The 27,366-nt window shown below is 29.2% G+C and overlaps 9 protein-coding genes across 9 annotated transcripts; 6 read left to right on the top strand and 3 right to left on the bottom strand.

The window, feature by feature from the left end:
• Window positions 1-4,082: 4,082 nt before the first annotated feature.
• GO595_004399 (uncharacterized protein) lies at window positions 4,083-5,396 on the top strand (the record flags this gene model as incomplete). The annotated part of the gene is made up of 1 exon (XM_067917527.1): window positions 4,083-5,396. One exon carries the CDS (start codon window positions 4,083-4,085, stop codon window positions 5,394-5,396), a length of 1,314 nt encoding a protein of 437 aa, XP_067775523.1.
• A 737-nt stretch (window positions 5,397-6,133) lies between these two features.
• Window positions 6,134-7,054, bottom strand: GO595_004398 (uncharacterized protein; the record flags this gene model as incomplete). The annotated part of the gene is made up of 1 exon (XM_067917526.1): window positions 6,134-7,054. One exon carries the CDS (start codon window positions 7,052-7,054, stop codon window positions 6,134-6,136), a length of 921 nt encoding a protein of 306 aa, XP_067775522.1.
• A 450-nt stretch (window positions 7,055-7,504) lies between these two features.
• On the top strand, window positions 7,505-8,224 carry GO595_004397 (Myb-like DNA-binding domain containing protein; the record flags this gene model as incomplete). The annotated part of the gene is made up of 1 exon (XM_067917525.1): window positions 7,505-8,224. One exon carries the CDS (start codon window positions 7,505-7,507, stop codon window positions 8,222-8,224), a length of 720 nt encoding a protein of 239 aa, XP_067775521.1.
• A 2,693-nt stretch (window positions 8,225-10,917) lies between these two features.
• Window positions 10,918-12,249, top strand: GO595_004396 (uncharacterized protein; the record flags this gene model as incomplete). Its single annotated transcript, XM_067917524.1, has 1 exon — window positions 10,918-12,249. One exon carries the CDS (start codon window positions 10,918-10,920, stop codon window positions 12,247-12,249), a length of 1,332 nt encoding a protein of 443 aa, XP_067775520.1.
• A 1,889-nt stretch (window positions 12,250-14,138) lies between these two features.
• On the bottom strand, window positions 14,139-14,705 carry GO595_004395 (NUDIX hydrolase; the record flags this gene model as incomplete). The annotated part of the gene is made up of 1 exon (XM_067917521.1): window positions 14,139-14,705. The coding sequence occupies one exon, from the start codon at window positions 14,703-14,705 to the stop codon at window positions 14,139-14,141; it is 567 nt and encodes a 188-aa protein (XP_067775519.1).
• A 349-nt stretch (window positions 14,706-15,054) lies between these two features.
• GO595_004394 (Leucine carboxyl methyltransferase family protein) lies at window positions 15,055-15,939 on the bottom strand (the record flags this gene model as incomplete). Its single annotated transcript, XM_067917520.1, has 1 exon — window positions 15,055-15,939. One exon carries the CDS (start codon window positions 15,937-15,939, stop codon window positions 15,055-15,057), a length of 885 nt encoding a protein of 294 aa, XP_067775518.1.
• A 176-nt stretch (window positions 15,940-16,115) lies between these two features.
• On the top strand, window positions 16,116-16,703 carry GO595_004393 (small GTP-binding protein; the record flags this gene model as incomplete). The annotated part of the gene is made up of 1 exon (XM_067917519.1): window positions 16,116-16,703. One exon carries the CDS (start codon window positions 16,116-16,118, stop codon window positions 16,701-16,703), a length of 588 nt encoding a protein of 195 aa, XP_067775517.1.
• Window positions 16,704-17,462: 759 nt separating this feature from the next.
• Window positions 17,463-18,110, top strand: GO595_004392 (uncharacterized protein; the record flags this gene model as incomplete). Its single annotated transcript, XM_067917518.1, has 1 exon — window positions 17,463-18,110. One exon carries the CDS (start codon window positions 17,463-17,465, stop codon window positions 18,108-18,110), a length of 648 nt encoding a protein of 215 aa, XP_067775516.1.
• Window positions 18,111-18,798: 688 nt separating this feature from the next.
• GO595_004391 (uncharacterized protein) lies at window positions 18,799-19,872 on the top strand (the record flags this gene model as incomplete). Its single annotated transcript, XM_067917517.1, has 1 exon — window positions 18,799-19,872. The coding sequence occupies one exon, from the start codon at window positions 18,799-18,801 to the stop codon at window positions 19,870-19,872; it is 1,074 nt and encodes a 357-aa protein (XP_067775515.1).
• Window positions 19,873-27,366: the final 7,494 nt, after the last annotated feature.

The raw sequence follows: 27,366 nt of genomic DNA, 5'->3' as shown, positions 1-27,366 counted from the left end.
AAAACGTTGATATATATTTAGGTAATGTTAAATTCTTAGCCAAATCTAAAGCTATAAATGTTATTTTTGTCTTTGCTAAATCATATAAGAAATTTGATGTTAAATTTAAATATACAAAAGAAAGTTATTTCAACACAATTAAATATGAATCACCTAAAAAGACAAAACATTCCAAAAACATTAATGCAAATATTAATATACATATTGATGAATCAATCGTTCATGGTATACATGAAATAGAATTTGGTAAAGCGTTAATTGATTCATTATTAATTAATGTAATATTTAAAGGCGATAATTTCACAGCTGATTTAACAATTAATAATCCAATTTTCACAACAGAATTAATGGGAAATTGGAAACAAATTGTCACAAGTCCTATTAAACCATTAAGAATTATTGCGTCACCAATATCAGCTAAAGTTAATATCGAAGATGCTGAAGTAGTACTTTATCCACAATTTTTATTATATCAAATTTTACCATTTGTCAAAACTATTAAAAGTACACATTCACATATCCCTGGTAATCCAGATACAATGCCACATTTTAATTATGATATTGAAGTCAAAAACGTAAAAGCGAAAGTTCTTTATCTATTAGAAACTACTGATTATATTAATTTAAATGTCGGATTAGTTAAGTTTTATACAATACAAATACCAATGATACATAAAATAGAAATAAATGATATCAAATTAATACATAATAATAATATGATATTAGATTTCCCTAAAATTGATATCGATTTATTATTCGGATTTTATCTTAAAAAAGAAAATGATATAACATTTAATAAAGATAATATCGAACAAATGAAAATAGATACAAATGAATTTATCGAAAATGAAACTTCAATTGATATTTTAGGTCATATAAATTATTGGTTTTATTCGATTGATTTAAATATTCAAACAGATTCATTTAAGTTTAATTATACTCATCAACTTGCGACACAAATTGTATCAATTATTAATACATTATTTATAAATAATAAACAAAATCCATTCGATGAAAATGATGAAGAAAAAGATAAACCATTAAAAATCGGGTTAAATTTAGATGTTAAAAATCCATTTATCCTTATTAAAGATAAAGATCCATTTTTAACATTAAACTTAACTGATTTTAATTTAAATATTATTGATGAGAAAGTAAATTTCGTTCTAAAGAAAATCGAAGTATTAAATGGTCGAAATATTGTATTACAATCAGAAACTGATAAATTCTTTGAAGGAAATTTAATTGATGACAAATTAAATTTATTATTGGATAAACTTACATTTACATTTTTGCCTTCATTAATACCAACAGTATTAGCGACAGTATCATATTTACCATTTCTACAATTAAATATTCCGGCGCGTTCTTCACCGAACAATGAAAATAAGAAAATTGATATTAAATTTAAAGCTTTAGATATTAATGTAATAATACCATTTATCCAAACTAATTCTTTAATTAATATTCAAACATCATTAAAACTTAAACAAATTGATAATAATTTATCATTTAAAGTCCCATCGATTTTAGCATTAATTAAACGAAGTGAAGATGATATTTCACCAATATTAAATCCAGTAACAATTACTTTTAATAATAAAATTATTGAAGCTACAAATATTAATATAATGCTATCAATTTTCGATTTATATTTATTCGAAATATTATTAAATCAATATAAAAATCAAATTATCCCAAAGTCATTTAATAAAAAAGAAAATAATTTCGTTTCACCAGAACAATTCCGAATTAAATTCCCTAAAATTAATGTAACTTTAACACAACCGAAGTTACCTTTCATCCAATTAAATGTTCCACCATTTGATTTTGTACAAACATTTGAAAACGGTGTACAAAAGCGAACGTTAAATTTTGTTCTTTCGATCCAATATAAGAATTATTTAGCGAATTCATGGGATTATATCTTAGAGCCATTAACTTTTAACTTTAACTCCGAAATCACAAGTCAATATGAATCATTTAACTTTAATATTAAGTTAATTCATCTGAATGTAAGTTATTCTTTCTTAAATGATATATTAATGTTATCGAAAGAAGTTCAATCACATAAAAATGATCAAAATTCTTTAATAACATCTGCAAAAGGTAATTTGTTCGTACATAATTTACTCGGTTCACATTGTTATTTAACTGATGGTGAAAATAATTATGAGATTCCTGTCGATGGGAAAATTGAAATAATTGAAACAGACGCTCAAATTGAAGTAATTTCTGGTAAATTTCATGATTCGTTCTTGATTAAGGATTTGATTTTTCCAATTTGCTTTAAACAGTTTTGTGTGATTTACATGACATCATATTGCGGTTTACGTACAATTTGCATATCGTCGCCGTTCTTCATTGAAAACAAAACGGCTTTTTCAATCGATTGCTCGATCGATGGGGAGCCGATAGGAACGATAGACCCGCAATGTAGAATTCCAATTCAACAACCGTTTTCGCCTTATGGTATTATTAGAGTATCTGAGAAAGGTATTGGTGCAGGAACTCATTCATTTACTATCCAAAAATGGGATCCTTATCCACAAAAAATTATGTTACCAACTAAAGATGCAGATTTAAAAGTTCGTGTTGTTACGAAAATCGAGAACAATTTCATTGGAGTTATTTCATTAATCCCATCATTAGTATTTATTAATGAGTTACCGATGGAAATTACCATTAAATTAGCACGAGTTAAAACTATTAAAATTGATTCAGGCAAAGAAATATCAACATCGATACCCATCGATAAGTTAATAGAACCACTTAAACTCCCAATTGCTATCAAAATGAACAATTTCATCGAAAGTAAAACCAAAACCGTCGAATATAAACATCCGAAATCGAGTAAACCTCAGAAACTCACATTAGTTTCAATTGACTCCAAAGTTCGATATCGCGTTGCAGTCAGTTCCGAATATTTGGAAGAATCCAAACAAACTCGTATATATGTATATGCGCCATATATAATGTTTAATTGTACTAATTTTGACCTTATGATTCAAGACAAATGGAAGAAGAGTCAAATTTGTGAGTTCCAAAACATTAATGGCTTTAAGACATATTTATTTGGCTCAAAGAAATTCTTATTCCAAAGTAAACTTAAAGCGAATTTGTTTATTCATGATGAAACGATTCCTTTAAGTAATTCCTTTAATGGATTAACAGTTGGCTCTAAGCAACAATTATTTTTACCGCATATTTATATGCCGAATATTTATATTCCATTACAATATAAAGTAACGAAATCACGATTTCCATTTCAACATTCATACATCATAACCATTTTCCCTGTTTTATATATACATAATAACTTAAACATTGATATTATACTTAAAACAGATTCAAATTATGAAACGAGAATTCAAAAGAATGAAAACAAAGAAATTAAATATACGAATCCAAACTTAACTTTTAAGTTAATCATCGAAGGTTATGAACCATTTAATAATATATCATTTTTAACTCCGAATAATATTGTCATTCGATTAATGAATGAGAAGAAAGATTTGTTTATAGGCATTAACATCATTAAGAAAAATGATATAATTAATGTATATTTCATTAACCCAACATTACCTTCAAAGATAATAATATCAAATATGATATCGTTGCCTATAAATGTAACACAAAACATTAAAAAACGTCCGTACAAAATATTACCTTATTCAACTTCATTGTTTGCTCATGATGATGATAATAATTTACTGAAAGATGATATTTCAATAACATTAAACATCGATAAAGAAAATTATACATTTAAATTCGAAAGTGATACACAACAAAAAGTTCTTGGGAAAGGTCCGTATTATATCCAAATACAAACGATTACGAATTGTGGGTATCAGATGATAACAGTAAGTGAGATGAAAAATTCAATTGATTTCTATCGTCAGATATATACAAAATTCGAAATTGAAAACATTTCAATTTCTTTAATAGATAAACAAATTAAAGAACAAGTACATATGTTAATTAAGAATATAATGTTAAAAATTAGTCCCTTTGAAATGAAAAATTGCGTTTCATTTACAATCGAATCATTTCAAATTGACGATTTATGTTCAAATACGAAAATGCCAGTAGTTTTATATGCTGACCCATTAAATGATAAGACATTCTTAGACGTCGAAATCGAAAGTAGTTTTAATGCGCCGCCTTTAACTTCGTTCCAATCTTTAAATGTTTATTTGCAGCCAATTTATGTGAATGCTGACCTTTCTTTCGTTTCTGATATATTTTCCATATTTTCTTCGTTATATAGTACGACTAAGGCTCCTTCAGAATTAATGCCTTCCATTTGTCCAATAGAAAATGAAAGCGATGATGACTTTTCTCAATTAATTTCTTTCTTTTCATTCACAAAGTTAATGGTGCACCCCGTTTCTATCGTTGTCACTTTTAGAGCGGTTACCGGGAGGCCGTTTATGGAGGTTCCAAATCAAGATCTTCCTTTAGGATATTTAAAGTATATCCCAAGTATTTCAGGAGCACCTATTAAATTGGATGGTACTACACTTAATAATATTAGAGTTCCTATTACATTTCTTCAAAATAGATTTATCGAAATTTATAAAGATCAGGCATTAAGACAACTTTGGCATCTTGCAGCTCACGCTGACTTGTTCCTTAATGCTAGTGGTATAGCAATGAGTGTGGGATCAGGTGTTAAGTCAATAATTCATCGATCTGAAGATGAAGAACGACATTTACGTCGTGACATAGGGAACGCTTTAACTAACGCAGGAGGGCAAATTGTTAAAGGTGGTGAAAGTTTGGTTCGAACAATATCTACAATAGTGAATTTGCCATCTTTCAATTCACAACTTAAAAAGACACCAGCTCCCGAAGAAACAGCCCCACCTAACAACAAAGGTATCAAGGGCAAGATCAAAGGAGTTTTTGGGAAAATCAAAAAACCAGTTGTAAATCTGATTGAAAGTGCAGCCGATTCACTTGAACAAACGCGCAAAGATATACTTGGAGAGAAGTCCATTACTGTTTCACGTCATGCAAAATTCTTTCATATGGGACGAGTATTGCCATTTTGTGAATTTGAATCGCAAGCTCAATATTTATTCCAAACATATAATCGCGAAATTCCTCTTTGGAATGAACATTTGCTTTTACTCATAGGCCCTAATTTAAGTCCCGTTGGCATTTTTGATCATTTCATTGTAATGTATACTCCAAATGCTGAAGGGATTAAAACATATTTTAAGATATCAGAAATTGAGCAAATAACATTTAGATGCGGATATGCAGAAATTCGAATTATATCAAATGGTGAAAAAAGTTATTGGAAGGTGGAGTGCTCGGAAGACGAAGCAAGAGCATTGCAACTGATTTTCCAATCAAGGAAAAACTCGGCGGGTATATTCAAATGGTAATTTGAATAAAAATTTCATGAAAGTAATCAATTAGTTTTTCAGCTGAAGATTTTGTTTAATTGGTCATGAAAGCAATTTCCTTAATTCTTTCTCTAATTTCTCAAGTTTTAATTCTTATGGTTGAACAGAGGGGTAGAACTGGGAACATAATAGTTGTGCTACATATAGTGTATTATTTATTAAATTGGTGGCTATGCTGAATATTACCGGAAAAAATACGTTATTTACGATAGAGCACGATAGACATTTTAAGGTAAAAATGATCGTTCGAAAAAATTTCAAAGAAATGATTTTTGGCATGTAAAATTTTGTATTAGATTTGATGGCAATCACCCTTTATAATCTTAATTAAGATAAAAACTAGTGGTATTGCCGACACTACAGACATAACTAATAAGCCAATTCCAAGACCTAAAGAAACTTTGGCTGCAGAAGAACAATCTGGAATTAATGTTTTGTCACATTTAGGGTTGACTGAAAAGCCTATTAACGTAAGAGCAATACATATTTCTGAAATTCTTACAACGCAAATAAGAATCATAAAAATCAAAAAAATTATATATTCATCAACCTTAATTCCCAAATAAGAATCTAAATTCGCAAGTAATGAGCTTCCCTTTTTAGATTTGATTTCTTTTATTTTTGCACCATCTGATCAAATCCCGATGACCTAACTATATTCCAAGTTGGAGTATTAAGATATTTATCAAAATTAATTTTAACTGATATAAAATCGTTTACTGAACGAGTTCTGAATATGCTGTTTCTATGCTCTTTGACAGCAAGAACAAATGTCTCTCGAACAAAGCAATTTGTTGTTCACTAAAATAGTTTTGTGCTTTTGCATCGTTTATGAGCGCATCGATAACTGCTATTTGATTACTTTTTGATGCGTCGCAAAGTGATTTGAATAATGCCGCAACGTTTTCGTCGAGGTTTGAGGCTGAGTATTCGATGCATTCTGCGTGCTTAAATGCGCTTAAGAGTAATTGTGCCCTGAAAATATGAAGGTCAGTAAATTGACGATTCATTAATGGTGAAGATGTTATTTGGTCTTTGATGTTTTGTGACATCTTGGTAAGTACCTTGTCAACAACAGATAGACCTAGGTCAAGGCGATCAGCACGACTGTAACAGTCAATGCAATTAAATGTGGAATCAAATAAAAGTGGTGGAGAAAGCGTTTGCTCAAGACAAAGAGTAACAGCTTCTTCATAAGTATTGCCAGCATAATGGAAAAGATCAAATTGTGCTTCGGTCTTTCCAAGTTCAAGAAGAAGAACAACAGCAAGATTTGGCTTGCCATCGGATTTAAGAACGTCAGCTGCAACCCTATAGCAATGAAGTCCATCAGCAAGTGGGTCAGACCATGTATCGCGAAGGTTACGTGAGATTTCATAATTGAATGTCGCAGATTTGACAAAAAGACGTGCTGCTTTGACAGCAGTGCGAACAGTCTTTTGCTTGTCTTCAACCTTTTGGTAGCATTGCATTTCACCAAACCTAGCTAAAGCAACAAGGCCACATTCAAAAGGATTTTCTTCATCTTGTGTAGCTGCAAGGTCTGCGAACTGTTGAGCTGTTTCGTAAAGGTTCTTTTTGGTGCGGAATATTTTTGACATGTTTGAAGAGATCTCATCGAATTTCTTGTAGAACATTTTTTATGTGTCACTTTTGTGATGACAAAACCGATTTCAACTGTTGACATAAACAACAGAATTAACATTAAACGTTTCCTTTCGATAAACAATAAAATCATTTTGTGAAAAGACTTATCTAAAATCACATAAGTATCTGGATAATCAAATAAATGAATATCCTCGATCAAAAATCATATTTTTTATTTGAAATTTTTTCGATTTTATCGAAATGTAAATTGTAAATATAAAGTTTTCGAAATTAAATTCACAAAATAAGGTGTTTTTTCTTAAAATCAGATATTATTTTTGGTATTTATAAAATTTCCAAATTATGAATTTAATATTAAGTCAATTTAGAATATGTGAAGTATTTACACTCACTTTGTTTGATATCGATAACGTACAATAACATTTACACAAATAAATTATTGAAAATTGAATGCTTTAAAACAGTTTCACATTCTCGAGATGGAACAAGAAGCAAACCTCGATTTTTTTAATAAACTTTTCACAGTTGTGACAGGCACAACAACAGATGAAAACAAGGAATTGGCGCACTCATTCTTTGAAATATTGAATCAATTTTTTACATCTTCAATCACCCCAGAAGAGGCAAATTCTCGTCTCGAAGAACTAACAAAAACACAAGAGCCACTTAAAAAGATTTATGAAATGATTAAAGCACAAACAAATGAAGGAGCATCAGATTCAACTGCAAGTTCACACAAAAAAGGGCAAAAAGCTATGTTTCCTGGCTTCAGGAAAAAATCTAAAGCCTGGGCTCCAGAAGAAGATGAACGCTTAATTACTGGAATTCAACTTCATGGATACGACAATTGGTCAATGGTGGCTAATTATGTTGGTGGTGGAAGAACAAGAGCACAGTGCAGCCAAAGGTGGCACCGCGTTCTTGATCCAAAAATTGATAAAAGTAATTGGTCAAAAGAAGAAGAGGAAAAACTCATTGAAACAGTTAAAACTTTTGGTAACAAATCTTGGACAAGGGTTTCATCAGAAATGGGAAATAGAAGTGATGTTCAATGTAGATTTCGATACAGATTTTTACAGAAAAAGGCCATCGAAAATCACACTGACCTTATTCCAATATCAGCACCAATGGCAGTAACACAAGCACAAAATACTGTACAGACAGATACTGATCCTATTCTTCAGGAAAACCAACAATAACGTTAACATTGAAAAGAAAATTTTTTTGCTGAGGAAATAAAAATTGAACAATTCGAGCTCATTGTTTTTTGTCCCGAATTCAAAGATTGATATTGGATTAAATCAATTTCATCATAAAATTATTAATATCTTAAGATCAAGTTCGTAATGAATAACATAGCCTTTAGGAATAATTTTTTTAAGGAAGGCGTTATTCGAAGATGTATTTAGCGCGTGGGTTGGTTTGCTTTGTCCGCTGTCTGTGATCACAGTAAAGTCCGAAATTATGAACTTTTTCAATAACAAATTGAATGATGAAAAAAATCACTTTCAATTTCATTTGATCGTTCTGAGGCGAAGATGTGATTGTAACCGTTCATTGACGTTTAGTAATTTTCGAAAACAGTTTGCAAACTTGCCCTTCACTCTTATGCACTGGTATGTCCCAATATGCAAAAAATAGGGTATACAAAAATTCTACTTACATGGGAAAAAAAGAATGTAGAAACAAAACCTTTTTATGGTAAACGGTTTACCATAATGCCAAGCGAAACTAGTTTTTATTGATTCTGGCCGTGCTGGCAAGTCATCATTGGATTTCAAAAAGAGTACAATCCAAAAATGTTCATATATAAGTAAACTTTCATCTCAAACAGCACACGGCGTTTTAACATTTGGGACACAGACGGTCAAGAACGCTTTGGCGATCTTTGTGAATGTTATTACCTTGAAGTAAATTGTGCCATCGCTGTTTCATCACCAACATAATACAGTAATGTTCCAAAATGGAGTTGTGATATTGTTTGTGTACGTACAATAATGAATATTCTTATTATTCTTGTTGGCAACAAAGTTGATGATCGATGATTCAAATTAAGCTCAAAATAAAAGTGTATATTTCCATAAGAAGAATAAAAATATAAATATTTCTAAATCTCAGCTAAGAGTGGCTATCACTTTAAACTTCCATCCCTTTTTTTGACCCGCTCATTTGTGGGCCATATCTTCAAAAAATTAAGCTGGGTTTTTGGCTTTACTTTTCCGACTTAAAATATTACCGACCTTCCTTCTTGTGTTGTTGGATAGTCATTTTAATAAAACATAAAAAAAATAATAATGTGATCACAAATTAATTTGCTCAATTCAAACTATTGATTCCAATTGAACTATTTCAGAAAATTCTATCAATAAACTATTCATTTTTCACAGAAACCGTTTCGGTCGGAATATCACGTTATTGATGTAAGAAATTTTTGCAAAAAGTGGTAATCAAACAATACTTTTCTGGCCAAAGCCGATAAAAACGATAGCTTTCAAAAGTTTACTGGCCTCCAATGGATGAATGCAAGATTTCTAAAACATGTAAAGTAATTTTACTCGGAGATTCAAATGTAGGGAAAACCACCCTAATTCATAGCTTTGTTAATGAAGAATTCAGAGCCGACTTTAAAAATACTTTGGGTACCGATATTTCAACAAAAAATATTATCATAGGAAACCAAGCTGTTAACGTAATAATATGGGATACAGCAGGGTCAGAAAGATTTCACTCAGTTAGTTCTCAATTTTTACGCGGTACTGAAATATGTATTTTTGTGGTAGACTTAACATCAAAAGAATCATTGGAAAATTTAAGCTTTTGGAGAAACATATTTCTAGAAAATGTGGACGTACCAGATCCAGAACATTTCCCATTTTTCATATTTGCAAATAAAGCTGATTTAACAAATAAAATCGCCATCAAGAAAGAAAACTTGGATTTGTGTGAACGTCAGTTTCAGTGTCCATATTTAGAAGTTAGTGCCAAGACCTTTTTAAATGTTGAAAAAGGTTTCAAAATGGCTGTTGAAAAGTTTCTGAAATGCTCAAGAGTGGCACCTATACCAAGGCTGGAACAACAACAACAATCTGAAAAGGGGTGTTGTTCATAAGAAAGTATATTTTCTATAATTGTATCCCTAAAAGCGGAAATCAATACCATGTTTGCTTTAATTATTCAAAATTTAACATATGTTCTTACATAAGATGAAAAACATTTAATTCTTTCTTCTAATGTGAAAACAATTTATTTAAAAAGTTTATATCTGAAAGTGACATCGTCACTTTTAACCACAAAATAAAAGATAATTGTTTCAAAGCGCCCACAATTTTTGTTCGTTTCGTTTTGAAAAAAGAGACGTTATTTAAGAAAAAGCTCAGATTTTTCATTGCTTTACTCATAAAATTTTTCATAAAAGGGAATATGCTTACTTGCTCAGCAAGAAGTTTTCTTTCGAAAAGAAATAATTGTTTTTGGAGAAAATATTGAGGTATGTCTATAGGTCAATTAAAAAATTCAATAACAAGACTACAAGTCAATGTTTAATCACGTTGACACATGTCAAACACATTCGAGGGTGGTGGCAAATTTTTTAGATGAGTCCAACGGTTTTTTCGGTTTTCCTTTCATTAGAAATCATTTTTGTTTTGTTTTGGTTTCTTTATCAATTTTTCTTGTTAAAAAATACTAATATTTGCATTTCTCTGATCTTTTTTTACCAAATATCTATTAGTATTAAATATATATATTTAAGATATGTATATAATCACTTTGTTTTATATTATGTTTAAGAGATAAGCTAGTAGAAGATAGACATACACATTTGACATATATATAAACTAGTCAAAATTTTACTTTATTATTAACCGTCGTCATTGGCTGGTCATTGTTCAAAATGGAGAAAGAATTTTCTGATGTAGAACTTGCAGACGCACAGTATGAAACGAGCTTAAGGTTCATTGACTCAACTTCAACATTTAACTTTGTTTCATCAATTTTCTTGATGTGCTTATATATCGCACTACACCTCTACTCATACTCCAGAATTTCAGACTCAATTGCTGTTAAAACAGATATTTTTAACATCAATCCTTCTGTTGGAAAAGATGTTCTTGATTTAGATCTTTCTCTTTCTCACATTCTTGCCAATCACCGCTTCATTATCATTAACTGCACAATGGTTAAAGACAAGAAAAGCCTTGTTGATGAAACCTTAGAGTACACAATTACATCAGAAGCAAGCATATTCAACCAAAATAGTCAAAAGACAACAGAAACCAACAAAGAAAAGAAAACACTCAGATTCACAGAAGTATCAGAGCCAATCAATGTCCTTTCTAAGCAAGTCAATGATATTAAGTCAATCAAACTTACATATACCATTGAAGGCAATTTAGAGAAACTTTCCTCATTACAATTCATATCATATTTCTACAACTCAAACTCTGAAAAGTACAGTAACTCATATGGACTCCTTATGACATTTTTGACCGGCTATATGTTTATTGTATATTTAATGTCCTACAAATTCAGCATTCAATCACGCATTTTATGCTTTGCTGTTGGTCTTTCCGCCATCTTTTCAGTCAACCCATTCAAGTACTTTGCATCAATGTCAATATCTAATATCACCGATCATGTCTTAATGGGTGCTTTCCTTTCTCTCTTCAGAATGTTCCTTCTCTTTGAAGTATTGTCAACTGCTTTCAAGAGTGTTGGAAATGTTCTCAAAATTGTCATCGGAATTGTTTTCATTTTCTATGCCACTATCCAATGCGCAGCTTCATATGATAGAGCCTCCGTGTTACAGTCACCCAATTTCTTAATCCAAATTCTTCCGACCGAACAATTTTTGATTTATTTCGATGCAATCTATTTCATTGCAATTGTTGTATTTTTGGTTATAACAGCTGTGAAGGATAATGGACAAAACTCCAGACCATTAATATTTTATGCAATTGTTATCATAATAATATTTATCGTTTCAATGTATTCAGACGTTTACTATGTCCTCACTGGCAAACAAATGTACTCTAACAACCAACAGTCATTAAGGAACTTTATATACTTGACATGCTCTGCATTCACATTATTCATGTTACATCATAGTAACAATAAAGACTACAAAGAATTCGGAGATAATAAAGACGATGAAGGACCAATGGTTCTTGATGTTATGCAAATGGATAACGATTCAGATGAGGAAGAAGAAGAGGATGAAAAGTAAACCGCTGAAGGCACTTTTAGCCGATAATTTTCAATGAGAATAAACATTTCAAAAATATAACTTAATCTTTTTTATGAGAAATGAAAAAATTCAAATGTTTTCTCCTAAAAAGAATCCTATAATAAGAAAACCAGATGTACAAATGGGTTCGCTTTCTAAGAGAGCAGAAGTACAATTGAGCAATAATGTTACATTATCAACAAATCAAAGCCATATATTAAAAGATTTAATAGTACAAAATAAAACAAAAACTAATAGCGATTTATGTAATCTATGTCAAATCTGTACACAACCATGTGATTTCAAAAATGATGAAGAAATCAAATCAAAAATGAAAACTTTATCAGATATTAACAAAATATTAAAAAACCAACATGATGAATCAGTTGATTCTATAACAAGTTATAAAGCAATTTTATCATTATTAATATTTCATATCTTAAAAGATCGTAAAGAAATACCTTACCAAAGCGACAAATTACAGGAGTCTGTAGCCTCACCAGAATGGGAATATAAGAAAAAAATATATGATATTGCGATTTCACTTTATCGCAGATCCACATTAAATATCAAATCCATTATTACCTATTCCGTTGACATCCTCAAGCTCTGTATTTATTTGTTACGTTTTTCTGATTCACGTGAGCAATATAAGTTAAGTGAATTATTTTTATCCATTTATCAATCCATCCCCAAACTACAAATGCCAACTCTTGAACTTATCTCCACCAGTTTTGTTCGTGTTATATATGAATTTGATCCATACACGACGACCAAATCTTTGTTATCCATCACCACGTCGATCATTTCAGGACTTAAACATTCGTTAAACAAAATCCATTTACAATTATTTCATACATCAATTATACCATTACATTATAACAAAAATTTTTCGTATTATAAAAACGAGCTTATAATAACTACGTCGCAATTTCTTGAACATGATCATTCATTAATCATTGACTTATATCATTCGATCATTAAACATTGGCCGACAATGAATCCGAAGAATCAAATTACACTTTTATATGAAATTGGAATTTTTTGTAGTTTCGTTGATGAGGAACAAACTTTTAATGCCGTAAATATCATTTTGCAGACAATTGCAAACGCTGCAAATGATTATAACTCATTAATTGCGGAAACTTTTTTTCTCTTTGGGATATTAATGACTTCGTGTGGCTGATTGTGACTGAGGCAAATGTTTCTTACCCAATTTTAATACCTGTGATATTTGAGGCTACGTTTCATTGGAATAATGATATAAGAGCTTTCGCAGCAGCTGTTTTAAATGTGATGAACGTGAATAACCAAAATGTGTTCATGTTCGTGTGCAAAAATATTAAAAATTTGATTAATGTAAAGGCAAAATACGAAATTAAATGCGCTGAAACTTGGAATATGATTAGAAAATTGGCTAATTGATTTAAATCATTTGTTTGTAAACTATAAATAAATATATATTTCTACTTTTAATTGTAAATCAAATTCATGATGTTTTATAAAGTATTTTGTGTTTTTTCAGAATTGTTACTAAATTAAATTAGTATGATGGTTTAAATAAAATAGCTTTTAGTACAAATTAAGAATAGAACATTAATATTCCTAAATTTATATAAGAATATCAAAACACAAATCATGCTTTACTTTATATTATTGGGATAAACATTATCCAACAAACTTATGTTAGAAATTTTTGCAGAAACACAGTATATACTTATCATTAAACAGTTTATTTTCTTCAAATTGGAGTATACTCATATCTTGGCCAAGATATTAAACATGTTTAAAACATATTTTACATAACTCTATTAATAAATTTAAGAAATTTTTACATCAATAATTCGAGAATAAAAATAAATAAAAGTTGAATCTATTGAAATTTATTTTCATTTTGGTGGAAATTGTTTGATCCTTTCATTAAGCTTTGCATAAACATAATGCATCTCTTTTTCTTTACAAACATCCAGAACTTCTTCTATTGGAACCCACTTTACTCCTTTATTTTCATCTTCCTTCTTTCTGATTTCTTCATTTTCATCTGCTTCAAGAATATATGCAATGGATAAATGTTCATGTGATGATACCCATTTACCATTCTTTTTGTGTCCCCATACTGGAAGTACATCAATACACATAATATCATTTGATAAGGGAGTTGCATGAATTCCTGTTTCTTCATTAGCTTCACGAATTGCAACAGCAAGTAGATCTGGATCACCATCTGCGTGCCCACCAGTCCATGTCCAAGCGTCGTATATATTATGATAAACAAGGAGGCATTTTGTTCTTTCTTTATTAACAATCCATGAAGAACTTGTTATATGAGCATATTCATTAGTTCGATACAAAATATTATCAAAATCATGAATGTATTTAAGAATCACTTCCTTGTCTTTTGTTTCTTGCTCGCTAACAGGTTGATATTTTTCAATATCAGCAATATATTTCTGCATTAACAAGAAACTTTAACCTTAACGTACACAATAACTGAAAGTTGCCTTTGAAAAAATGGAAAATTGTGATGATATCGATAGGGAATTCAGTAATAAAATATCGTTTTCCCCTGAAATTTCTGTTAATTTTTCCGCCATGGGAAGACGAAAAACATATTGAAGAACATATATATTAACTTTTAATTTCAATAATTTCATGTAATAATCTTTAATTTAATATTCTTTAAATTTCACATCCATTGTTAACGATTTATTTTATTTTCCTCATTATCCACTAATTTTAGTATCGATTTATTCGTAGACACATTCGATAGTGACAAAAAAAGTAAAATCATGCAAAAAAATTTATTCAAGGCAATAAAGTCATAAACATATTATCAGTTGAAGCAATTACTAACACATAATGTGAGAGCATAAAAGCAAGTTCGTCAGGATCATCCTGCATTTCAAGTCTACGAACCCTTAAGATGTCTTGTTGTGTTGGGACAGATCTCATTGCGACATTCATATCGGCCGCCTTAACGTTCGCATAACCACCGTTTAAAAACCGTTCTTTATGTGACTCGACGGTTGGATAACGGGCGATGCCTTTTAGGGGCGCCCCAAATGAATCAAAGTTTTTCACCATCATCTGACCAAATTGATCATTTGGCTTAATCATTCCGTACGAAATGAATGCACTAGACTTTAGGGACCCTGCAAATTTTATGATTTTATCAACTGCAAAAGGATCAACATAAATTAATGTACATTCATCAACAAAAATTGTTGGCGAATTAATATCGAAACTATACTTAAGAAGAGATTCTTCAACCGAGTTTTCTTTGGATAAGTCACATTCAATTAGAAAGTAGTTATCAACAGGATGAAATATAGAATTTGAAGATATTATAGGTCCCTTCTTTTTGACAATGAAAGGTAAATCAAGATCATACCACTTGGAAAACTTAATACCCATATCACGTAACCTCCAAAATAATGTATCATATCCGCAACCTAAAATGACAACCTGAACAGACTCTCCATGTAACTCGTGAAATTTTTTGATTGCTTCAAGCATTGATAAAGAACGAACGTAATAACCAAGATTCATTGGTGGAAGTTGGTTAACCTTATAAGGGACAAAATATCCAATATAAGGATCATCATAATAACCTCTTGATACTGCGCAAAGCTTTGAGTTAGCAGCATCCAAAGCAGTATCTTCCACCGAATTTAATTCTCTATAGCTCATTGAAGACAAATTGCCACTTTTGCATTTCATTTTTTGAATAGAAAAATGGTCTGACAAAGCGATTATAATCTAAATTCAACTTTTGAATGCAATTTCTATGGAACGATCAAAAGAGCCATCAACGATGTAAACGGTCTTCCGTGTGACGGTTTATAACCGACATTGATCAATAGCTGATGGGTATAAAAGTTGTTCTCATAGGAGATACACAGGTTGGGAAAACATGCGTGTTAACAAGGCTGACATCCGGATCATTCAAACCTTACCCTCCAACAATTGGTGCAGCTTTCCAAAATTATATCATGACAACTGATAAAGGATCTGTCGAACTACAGATTTGGGACACAGCTGGACAGGAAAAATTCAGAACCCTTGCACCAATGTATTATAGAGCAGCACAATGTGCGATTTTGTTTTTTGATTTAACTCAAGCATCTTCATTCCAAAATTTAGAACAGTGGTCAAGTGAACTGGAGGACAAAACAGATGGAAACATGAGAGTGTTTTTAGTCGGTAACAAGGTTGATTTAGCCGATCAAAGAGTTATTAGCTCTGAAGATGCTAAATCATTTTCTTTCGAACATGGAATGGTTGAATACTTTGAAACATCAGCAAAGACAGGAGAAGGAGTTAGAGAGTTATTTACACGAGTCGCAGAGTGTGCGAGCACATTTAAGGCAACACCAGCAACTGAACAAGAGAAACATGTTGACATTAAGCAGACATCAACTACAAGCGGAGATAACTCTGACTGTAAGTGTTAAACATTTATCATAATACAAACTCATTTTCAATTGAAATATCGATTATGTAAATTATTCAAATCGAAACTATGGATGTTTAATGATCGTTATGCTCTCAATTTTCAAATGCAAGTAACGGCCGTTTAAACATCAATTTTCAGTCTGGAAATAACGTTAAATTAACCTCACTCAAAAGCACTCAAACATGTTTGTTCAATAAGTATGAAAAACATCACAAATTTCTGAAAAATTCTGAAGAGTTCTGATGATTTGTCGTTATTTGAATGGTTGAGAAGGTTTGCCGTTGTTTGAATAGTTGAGTTGTTCACCATAATTTTTTTGTTCCATGAATGAAAATAAGCTCGAAATGCAAGATCTTTACAAAGAAGATGTTGAATATAAACAAGATTATTGTGATGATGCTGATACTCCACCTTATAGTCCTCCAGAACCAACTCCAAAAAAAGAATTTGAATGGCCTAAACCCACAAAGTGCAATATAATAGGTTTTGTAGTATGTGGCATTTTAATAGTTTTCTTCACAATACTTTTCTTTTGTTCGTTTTTTATTCCACGCAGTGAATATCTTGAAGCCAAAAAACAAAACCTCAACTTGATTTCTTAGAAGTTGCAACCACACCTCTTGCATTATATTGGACTTATTATTGTTGCTTAATAATTTTTCTGGTCGCATTTCCCATTTTATTCTATATCGAATTTGGAGTCGTTATTTTGATTATTTCCTGTTGTGCTTTCTTGGCCGTTTTAACTTTTACTATCATGACACCAATTTTTATACGTTATGATACAACAGTTGATAAAGCAATCAGTCACCAAGTGTCATATTCATCATATGAAAGCGATATTAACGGAACGATTAATGAGCTTCCATACCTTGAAGTTGGTTTTACAGGTGTTTCTATAAGAAAAAGTAAAAAGAAGACAACTTATTACTATTGTTATCCACCAACATTCCGTGTTAATGCAACAAATGCCTCAACATCATATAACATACCAGAACTTGGTGACTATGCATGGACACAAATCAATTTAAACGCGACATATCCAGAAGGAGTCGAAGAATATGTGAACACATTTCGAGAAAGATATCGAGCGTTTTTGCCAGCGAAAGATCAAAATGGAAGAAAAATCACGTGGACAGACATCAGCGGATTCAAGACAGATTCATATAATTCGGATCTTCGTATAATTGGACGAAAGAAATTGGAAGGTAAGTTGAGTCCGGCAGTTGGCCAAACTATGATGGCATTTTGGGCAGGACTCGGATACATATACCGATTGATTGCGATTCCAGTATATCATCCAGTGATAAATAAGTACAATATTGAGATCAATGCATCAGTTGAATATATTCCACCTGAAAGTGACGAATTCTTCCAAATTGTGAGTTTGACGCATTGCTATTAATCATTTTTATATAAATGTTTGATCTTATAAACATTCTTTTTTTTTTTTTTTTGTTTTTGTTTTTGTTTTTTGTTTTTGTTTTTGTTTTTGTTTTGTTTTTGAAAATTGAAATTATACGGATTGCACATGAGTGCTCCCCAATTTTGCTGGAATGAACAGTTTTGAAATATCAATAATTTTGGTGCAGAGATATTTTCAAATATTTCAACACATAAATCAATCAACATCTACGTAAAAATTAAATGAAATAATGCACATAAGTGCACATTAGGGTTGGACTCTACGTAGAGTTTTATCAAATGAAATAATATATCCAACATAAAAAAACATGCCTGAATATAATGGAATCAAAGACAAAGGAGTTGTAATAAATGCTTTTACAAATAAATGTATTTTTGGTTACTTTATTATTATTTGTTTCCCAAAAAACGAATAATAACAGACAACAACTTCTTAAGAAGTTTTAAAAACCACAAAAGGGTCTGCAGAAATTGCTTCAAAATCAGTTAGTTCCACTTGTTTTGGGCGCTTGAGATAAAATTTCAATTTTGAACGTCTCTACGGTTATAAAGCTTTTTAAGAGAAACCTCCACAACACCCAAAGAAAAATTCTGAAGAAGATCGGCCTCTACGTGCAAATTTTTATCATTTTTCTTGGTTAATGAGCAATGTTGAAATTAAACTAGAAATGGAAGATATTCTCAACGAAGATGCCAACGACACTAAAAATGACCTACCTTGTGATGATGAAGATCTTCCACCAGATATGATTCCAACAGAGCCAGAAAAAAAAGAATTTGTATGGCCTGAAGTCACAAAGTGTAATGTAATAGGTTTTGTAATATGCGGCCTTTGCATAGCTTTCTTCACAATCCTTTTCTTTTGTTCATATTTTATTCCACGCAGTGAATATCTTGATGCCAAAAAACAAAATCCTGATCATGATTTCTTGGAAATGCAAACCACTCCTCTTGCATTGTATTGGACCTATTACTGTTGCATAATGGTTCTTCTATTCTCACTTCCATTCCTATTTTATTTTGAATGTGAATTTCCAATTCTGTTAGTGGCAGTTGTTTTTTTCGGGTCAGCCGTTTTAGTTTTTTGCATCGTAAGCCCTATGTATATTCGTAATGATTCTTATGTCGACAAAGCAATTTCTTACCAAACACCATATTCGACATATGAAAGCGATATTAACGCCACAATTAATGAGCTCCCATATCTTGAAGTTGGTTTTTTTGGTTTTTCTTCACAAAAAAAGAAGAAGTTCACATATTACTACTATTGTGATCCACCAAGAGTCCGTATTAATGTAGCAAATGCTTCAACATCATATAACTTACCAGAACTTGGTGACTATGCATGGACACAAATCTATTTAAATGCGACATATCCAGAAGGAGTCGAAGAATATGTGAACACATTTCGAGAAAGATATCGAAAATATTTACCATCGAAAGATCAAGCTGGATTAAAAATCACGTGGACAGACATCAGCGGATTTAAAACAAAATCATATGATTCAAGTCTCCGACTCATTACAAGAAAGAAATTGGAAGGCGGAATGAGTCCAGCAGTTGGCCAAACTATGATTGCGTTTTGGGCAGGACTCGGATACATATATCGATTGATGACAATTCCTTTCTATCGACCAGTGATAAATAAGTTTGATATCGAGATCTCGAATGCATCAGTGGAATATATTCCAGAAGAAGGTGACGAATTCTTCCAACTTGTGAGTTCGGTAAGATGTGATTAATCATTTTTATATAAACATTTGATTTTATATTATATTTGTTTTTTCATTATATAATTATAATAATGTTATTTTGTTTTCATTTTAATTGCAAATTAATATATCTCAGATGAAAGAATCATATGCTTATATAGTTTTCTTCGGAAATTATTCTACAAATTTAATTGTTACAAAAGATATTACTTGACAAAACTTTATTATCCATCAAGATTGAGATTAATCATACTGTCAAGTAAATCGGTGCTATTGGCCAATAAATCGTATCCACTTTTTTAGCTGAGAAAAGAGTTCTATTAGATAAAAGCATATTTTTTTAAATGAAAATATCTCATCAAAAATAAGATGAAAATTAATGACAGCATAAGCCCTCTAAAATTGTTGCCAACATATCTGAAATTTTACATAATATTATTATACAGTTGATACCATAATTATATATATTTATCATGGTGATTCAATTTGATATTTAATTAGTAATCATTTTACCAAAATTATTATCCAACATATTTCATGCTATAATGTCTTCTATTTGCAACACGTTTAAGTAATAAATGCAGAGTATTTTAATGGAAGTTTATTTAACAAGTAATACCTCGCTCAAAAAGTGTCTCCGCCATTTAACTACCTTTTTTAAAGAACGGTTTCTATCCCCTAAATGGTCGTTTGACACCAAACAGAATATAATTATCTCGTTGTTTTCATTATATTAATCCTTAAAAAAATATATCAAAGATTAATAATAACAGTAGATAATATACTTATATCTTTATAAGACAAAAACTTATATTTAAAGATTTGACACTTAAAAATAAAATAGATATATCTTCACATAAAATTGGTTTACGCATATGATAATAGGTGAGAGATCACTGTAATTTTGTCTATATATGTTTTTTTGGAAGCCTGCTTTTCATTTTATATAATATATAGAAACTATATCAAAAGAAGACACTGTCAACCAATTTTCCCTCTTATAGAATTTTTTTTAATTTTAAAATTATTTGTAATGTATTTAATACATATCAAATTTTAACATATAAGAACAGTAAACTAATTTTTATAAAGATATAATAATTTTTTTTAAAATTTCCTTTGAATTTAGTCACTTTCCATTTAAATTCGTGTACGATACAATCCACAAACGGTCATCTAAGTAAAGACTGGATATATCAATTCACCACATCTAAACCAGTATATACAAGTATTGTTGAAAAAATGTTTAAAACATTTCTATCTTCTGTTTAATTTTGTGATTCTTTTTTGTGAGTATCACTCACTCGTGGAGGAACGAATCTTGATGGATTTGTAACCGCAAAATTAATTCAAAAAGTTAATTTTTCTTTTTTGTCCAGAGCCTCCAATAATGAATAAATTGTTTCAAGAATTATCCTATTTATAGAACATATAAATTATCAGAAATTGCAAAGACAGATTTTCGAATTTTTGCTCTGATCTCTAGATATTGAAAATCTCGTATAACTTAAAAACAAAATGAAAACTACAGAAAAATTATATAAACTAATATTGACTATTATTAGTTCTATATATTTATTGAATTTGAACTTCTGTATTTAATCCTAAAGCCCAAAAAAGCATTTTGAAATTTTGGAGATTGCTCATAAAAAAATAAGATAACAAAATTTGGTTAAGATAATTTAATTGAATAGAATGTGTATACTTATTTATTTATATTTTTTTTAGATTTGATTCAGTTGAAAATGAAAAAAATTGATTTTCTGATTTGAAAAGACCAAATTTATTTGGTTTACAGCGTCTTATCAAAATCATTAGAAAAACTCGTACATATAAATATTTATTTACTAAATATCAAACAAAATCTTTTTCTTAATATTTTTCAAGTTATTTGTTGAACTAGCGATTGCTTTTGTTGGCGAAAGTGATGCGAACGAATCATTTCCCTCATCTTCTATTTGTTTTAAGGTTCTTTCGCTTCTAGAAATCATTCTCGAGAGCGGTGACAAAGGAATATTTTTATTCGGTGTCAACTGGTTAAACTTATTTCTGCTTGTTAAATGCTTTTCTCTTAATTTCTTATTAAGAGGCGGCGGATATTTCTTAATTAACATCGCATTCTTGTTCGGTGTATTAATTTCGTTAATAATAGTTTCCAATTTCTTGTTTTTTCTTGATTTCTTCTTTTTAACCTTTTTCACTTTTCGAATTTTTTTACTTTTTTTCGACTTTTCAGATGTAACTGAAGAACAAGTTTCTTCTTCTTCACCTGAAGATTTAAACGATCTTATGGTTGAAGAAGAAGAATTTTCGGTTTTTAGTTCATTAATATCGAATCGATTTGCGTTTCTTAATTTATGTGAATATCTTGAAACTTTTTTCCTTGGTTGAATGATAGCGTTTTGGTCAACGCTATTATGTTTCTGAGGCTGAAGAGTAGATTTTCTATGTACAATATTTGGTGCTAAAGTTTCATCTGTTTTATGAGGGAGAATTAACGTATTTTTACGTTTCTTTTCAATTTTTGAATTAATTTCGGTTTCACTTAATTCACTGTTTAAAGTTTCAGAAGAGTTTTCATCGTTTTCTATTGAAATTTCATCGTTTTTGTCTTCACTTCTTATCATATCGAAATAATGAATCGCAGAAGTTTGTCTTGTATGTTTTGGCAATTTTAATGTTGCGTTAGTATCCTTACTAAATTTCATGTTCTCCATCATAATATGATGAATTTTATTATCTTTAATTGTACCACTTCTTTTTTTAGTTGTTAATTCTATTTCTTCGATAATTATTTTGGGCAACGTAATTATAAAAAACGAAGAATTATATAAAACAATTAATTTATTTTCGGTATCAATACACATACCAAAGTTTAACATTAAATTTGGGAAATTACCAAAAGATTCGAAATGTTGAACATTTTGAACATTTTTCCCATTTATCATAAAAATTGTTGGCGATACATTTGTGACACCATCACAAGTACCACCTATAGATATTATATATTTATTAATTATTATTGTGTTATGACCGAATCTTTTCGGAATATTTATATTATTATTTAATTGTATCCATTTTAAATGTATTAAATCGAAAGACCAAACGTCATTAAATATTTGTCGATTATTTTTTCCTCCGTAAATTATCATCAAATATAACTTTAATATTGCCGAATGTTGCGCTCTATTTTTAGGTAATATATGATCATTTGTTTTTAATTCGATGAATTTATTTTCATTAATTGAATAACAGATTAAAGAATTTAAATATTTTTCTTTGTTTCGTCCACCGAATATATAAATGTTATTATTATAACATATCGATGTATGTTCACATCGTTGTTCGAATATAACAGAATTTAATGGAACAACTTTTATAAATTGTTTTGTATTAATATCATATTTATAAATATCATTAAAATATTCTTTATGATTATATCCGCCAATTAAATAAAACGTTTCATTGTGTTTACATAATGAATAACCAAAACGTTGTTGTTTAAAATCATTTATACTAATTGATGATTTATAAGGATCTAAAGTTATTAATTTGTTTTGCGTGAAAAAATAAAATATGTTATCATGTGTTAATGAATGAGTTTCTTTTATATTAGATAATTTTCGTAACATTATCGGATTAGTAAATATAAAAACAGAATTCAGATTTGGATGATTCCGTAAATATATTTCTTTCCGAATTTGTTCTATTTGTGTTATGATCGATGTAAATTCAGACGAATTTTGGAAATATGTTTTATGTAATTTATGAATGTTATCATATATCGAAAAAGAATTTACTAATGGAAAATATTTGAAATCAATTATCTTCTTCGAATATAATATTGTTTCTGTCTTTTTATCATATTGGTTGATAGTAATTAAATCATTAAATAAATAGAATTTACAATTCTTATTCCGATATTTAACATTCGTTACACGTTTGATAAAACGTGAAGCTTCAACAAGTTGAAAGTTCTTTGTAAGTCGTTGTTGTAACATTAAAACTTCATTAATCTTTTGAGCATTCTTAGCTGCAATGTCCATTTCGATTGTAACTTTTTCGATTTTAGTTAAAGCTAATTCAAGTAATGGTGAATCAGGATGTGACTTCGGAGTATATTTAATTAGCTCACGTATAAATAATAAATATCGAGGCATGCGTTGAATAGGTAATATTAAATATGATGAAAATGGTAATGAATCTTTGCATTGAAAAGTAGAGATGTTATTATGCATTTTAGGAGTTATAAGTTGAATTAAAGATGGATAATTTGAAATGTATGGAAGAGATACCTTAAAAAAATCAGAAAACTCTAAAAACGCATCAGAAACGATTGTACTATATGAAATGTTTTTACTTTGAAGATTATCTAAAAATAGGGAATGACACTTATATATCGCTGGAAAGTCTTTAAATACTTTGTTGAACTCAATATCAGTGAAAACATTGGATTTCTTGATCTTAACTTGCCAATTATTAATGATATTAGAAAGATTATTGACATATGTGCTTTCGGTTTGTATGATTTCGTCAATGATTTTTTGACGTTGGGTAATAATATGAAGTGATTCTGTTGTAAGTGTGCACTTAAATATGATTCCATTTTTTTTGGCATTACTAAAAATGGTTTGTGACGTGTCATTCAAATTAATTGATGGACAAGAACCATCTGTGTGTGGAAGATCGATGGATTTATCGATCTTTTCGATGATTTCTTTTCCAGTTTGATTTTCATCAAGATGGAAATCGACTCGAAATGGTGGAATCTCAATCATATTCGTAGTTTCTGTTTCAACAAAAAAGGAAATAATTGGTTTATTTGGTATGGGACCAATTGTTAGAAAAAATAATGGTCTTTCATATTGATCAGGCCTTTTACTTAAAAGTAAATATGGATGCCTTTTAAGAACTTGAGTGTCTGAAGGTATTATTTCTGAGTATAATGGAGTTTGTATTTTTAATACATATTTTGTATTGTCAAATCCTAAATTACTTAAAAATTCTTGCGCTTGCATTTGTGCAAAATTTTTTGCTGGCTTGATATGTACAGAATAATTGAAATCAATAACAAATATCCATTGTTGATCCATAAATTTACGTTAACGTTCTTTTTTGACGCTGTTTTATTTAAACGCTAGACAAAGTTTCAACAAAAGATACACAAGAAATTTGGTTAAGAAAAAATAAAAGCATTATATATATTCCTCTGTTTGTTTAAAAAACAAATTTATGAAAAAATTAAAAATTATTTTGACGAAAAACATAATCGTGCTATAAAGCCATATGTTTATATACTACATTCGCAATAAAACAAAACAGAAAATCCTTGGATTAGTGGAAATTGAAAATTGTTTCAAATTGTTTAGAAACATCTTGTTCTCCAAGGAATGGATTTCCATAAAAAGTGCTCGTGATTTTACCCATATTTTATATCTTTTTAAAATTATAATTTATTTTTTGAGATCTCAAAATATTTCAAAATATTACTGATACTATATTTTTGGTTGTTTTGGTGTTTCTCTAGTAGTTCATTTATTTTCTTTTATGACAAATTATTTCAACATTTGATTTTTATTCAAACCTATTTGAAGATTATAGTTAGAGTACTCATGATATCATGTTTAAGTTTTGTTTTGACTGTTTTTTGCAAAATATACTTCTTTGAACAACTCAAAGCATGTAAATTCGACAATTTGCAATTTAAAATATATCTTTTTCTATTCTATGTTTTCACATTTCTAGTGATTGCTCATTAAGGATTCTAAAATAGATTATCTTATTTATTTATTTATATATTTAGATTAAAATTATATAATAATTGTTACATGCTGTTGATTTATGTTTTTTGGGCTTTAAATTTTTATTGACACTTTTTTCAAGTAATTTAACCATTTCTTTGTTACCTCTTAGAGATGCATGTGTAAGTGCTGTCCAAAATAAAATAAATAATTACCATACAATATTTTGAAGCCCAAAAATATCAAAACAAATATTAAATTAAGCAAATAAATATCTTTAGCATTAACATCAATTGCTTTTTGTTCAAGAAGTAATTTTACTATTTCTGTCTGACCATTTTCAAGTGCTTTCATAAGTGCTGTTTCAAATAATTTAAATAATTTCCAAATATTATTTTGAATTATAAAATTATTATAATAAATATTGAACAAAACAAATAAATATTTTTGGCATTAATATCAATTCCTTTTTGCTCAAGAAGTAATTTAACTAGTTTTATTTTACCAGTTCGAGATGTCCGAATAAGTACTGTTTGAAATATTTTATATAATTTCCATATATTGTTTTGAAATTAAAAATTATGAAAACAAATATTAAATTTTATTAATAAATATCTTTAGTATTAATATTAATACCTTCCTGTTCAAGAATCAATTTAAAGATTCCTATGTAACCAAATTCAAATGCATAAATAAGTGCTGTATTAAATTATTTAAATAATTTCCAAATAAAGCATTGATATTAAATATTTTTATGATAAATATTGAATAAAATAAATAAATATCTTTAGCATTAACATCAATTCCTTCATGTTCAAGAAGTAATTTGACAATTTTTAGAAGACCTTTTTTTATGGCCATCATAAGCACTGTTTTAAATAATTAAAATAATTTCCAAATAATATAATGAAACTCGAAAATATAAAATTAAATTTTAAATCAAAAAAATAAACACTCTTAACATTAATATCGATTCCTTTTTGCGCAAGAAGTAAATTAAAGATTTCTATGTGATAATTTTTATATGCAATGATAAGTGCTGTAAGAAATAATTTAAATATTTCCTAAATTTTATTTTGAAATATCGAATGATTAAAACAAATTTTATATTAAAAAAAGAAATGTTTTTAGCATTAACATCAATTCCTTCTTGCTCAAGAAGTAATTTAACAATTTCTATACGACCTTTTTTCGAAGCACATATAAGTGCTGTATTAAATAATTTAAATATTTCCCAAACCTTATTTTGAAATATCAAATGATTAAAACAAATTTTATATTGAACGAAGAAATGTTTTTAGCATTAATATCAATTCCTTCTTGCTCAAGAAGTAATTTAACAATTTCTATGCAACTAAATTCAGATGCATATATAAGTGCTGTTTTAAATAATTTGAATATTTTCCAAATAATATTTTGAAATACAATATTATTAAAATAAATATATAATAAAATATATAAATATCTTTAGCATTAATATCAATTCCTTTTTGTTCAAGAAGTAATTGAACTATTTCAAAACTTTCTAAAAGAGATTTAAATATTATAATATTTTTTGGAATATAATTATTTTGGAGAAAATATTTAATAAGATATATATTACTAATTCTTACTGTTTCATCGATTATATATTCATTGATTTCCATTCCATTTTCATGTAAAAACAAAAAAATTTCAGTATTTCCGTTTTTGATACATATGCATCCTAAATTACTAATATTATTCAATGAATAATTAGAACGATAATAATTATTATTTCCAAATCTTGATTGTTGCAATTTTC

This window comes from Histomonas meleagridis (genome assembly GCF_020186115.1).
Source record: "Histomonas meleagridis strain 2922-C6/04-10x chromosome Unknown contig_26, whole genome shotgun sequence".
In the NCBI taxonomy this organism is placed as follows: domain Eukaryota; phylum Parabasalia; order Tritrichomonadida; family Dientamoebidae; genus Histomonas; species Histomonas meleagridis.
The sequence above is the reverse complement of the archived record's forward strand: the minus strand, read 5'-3'. Positions and strand labels throughout refer to the sequence as shown.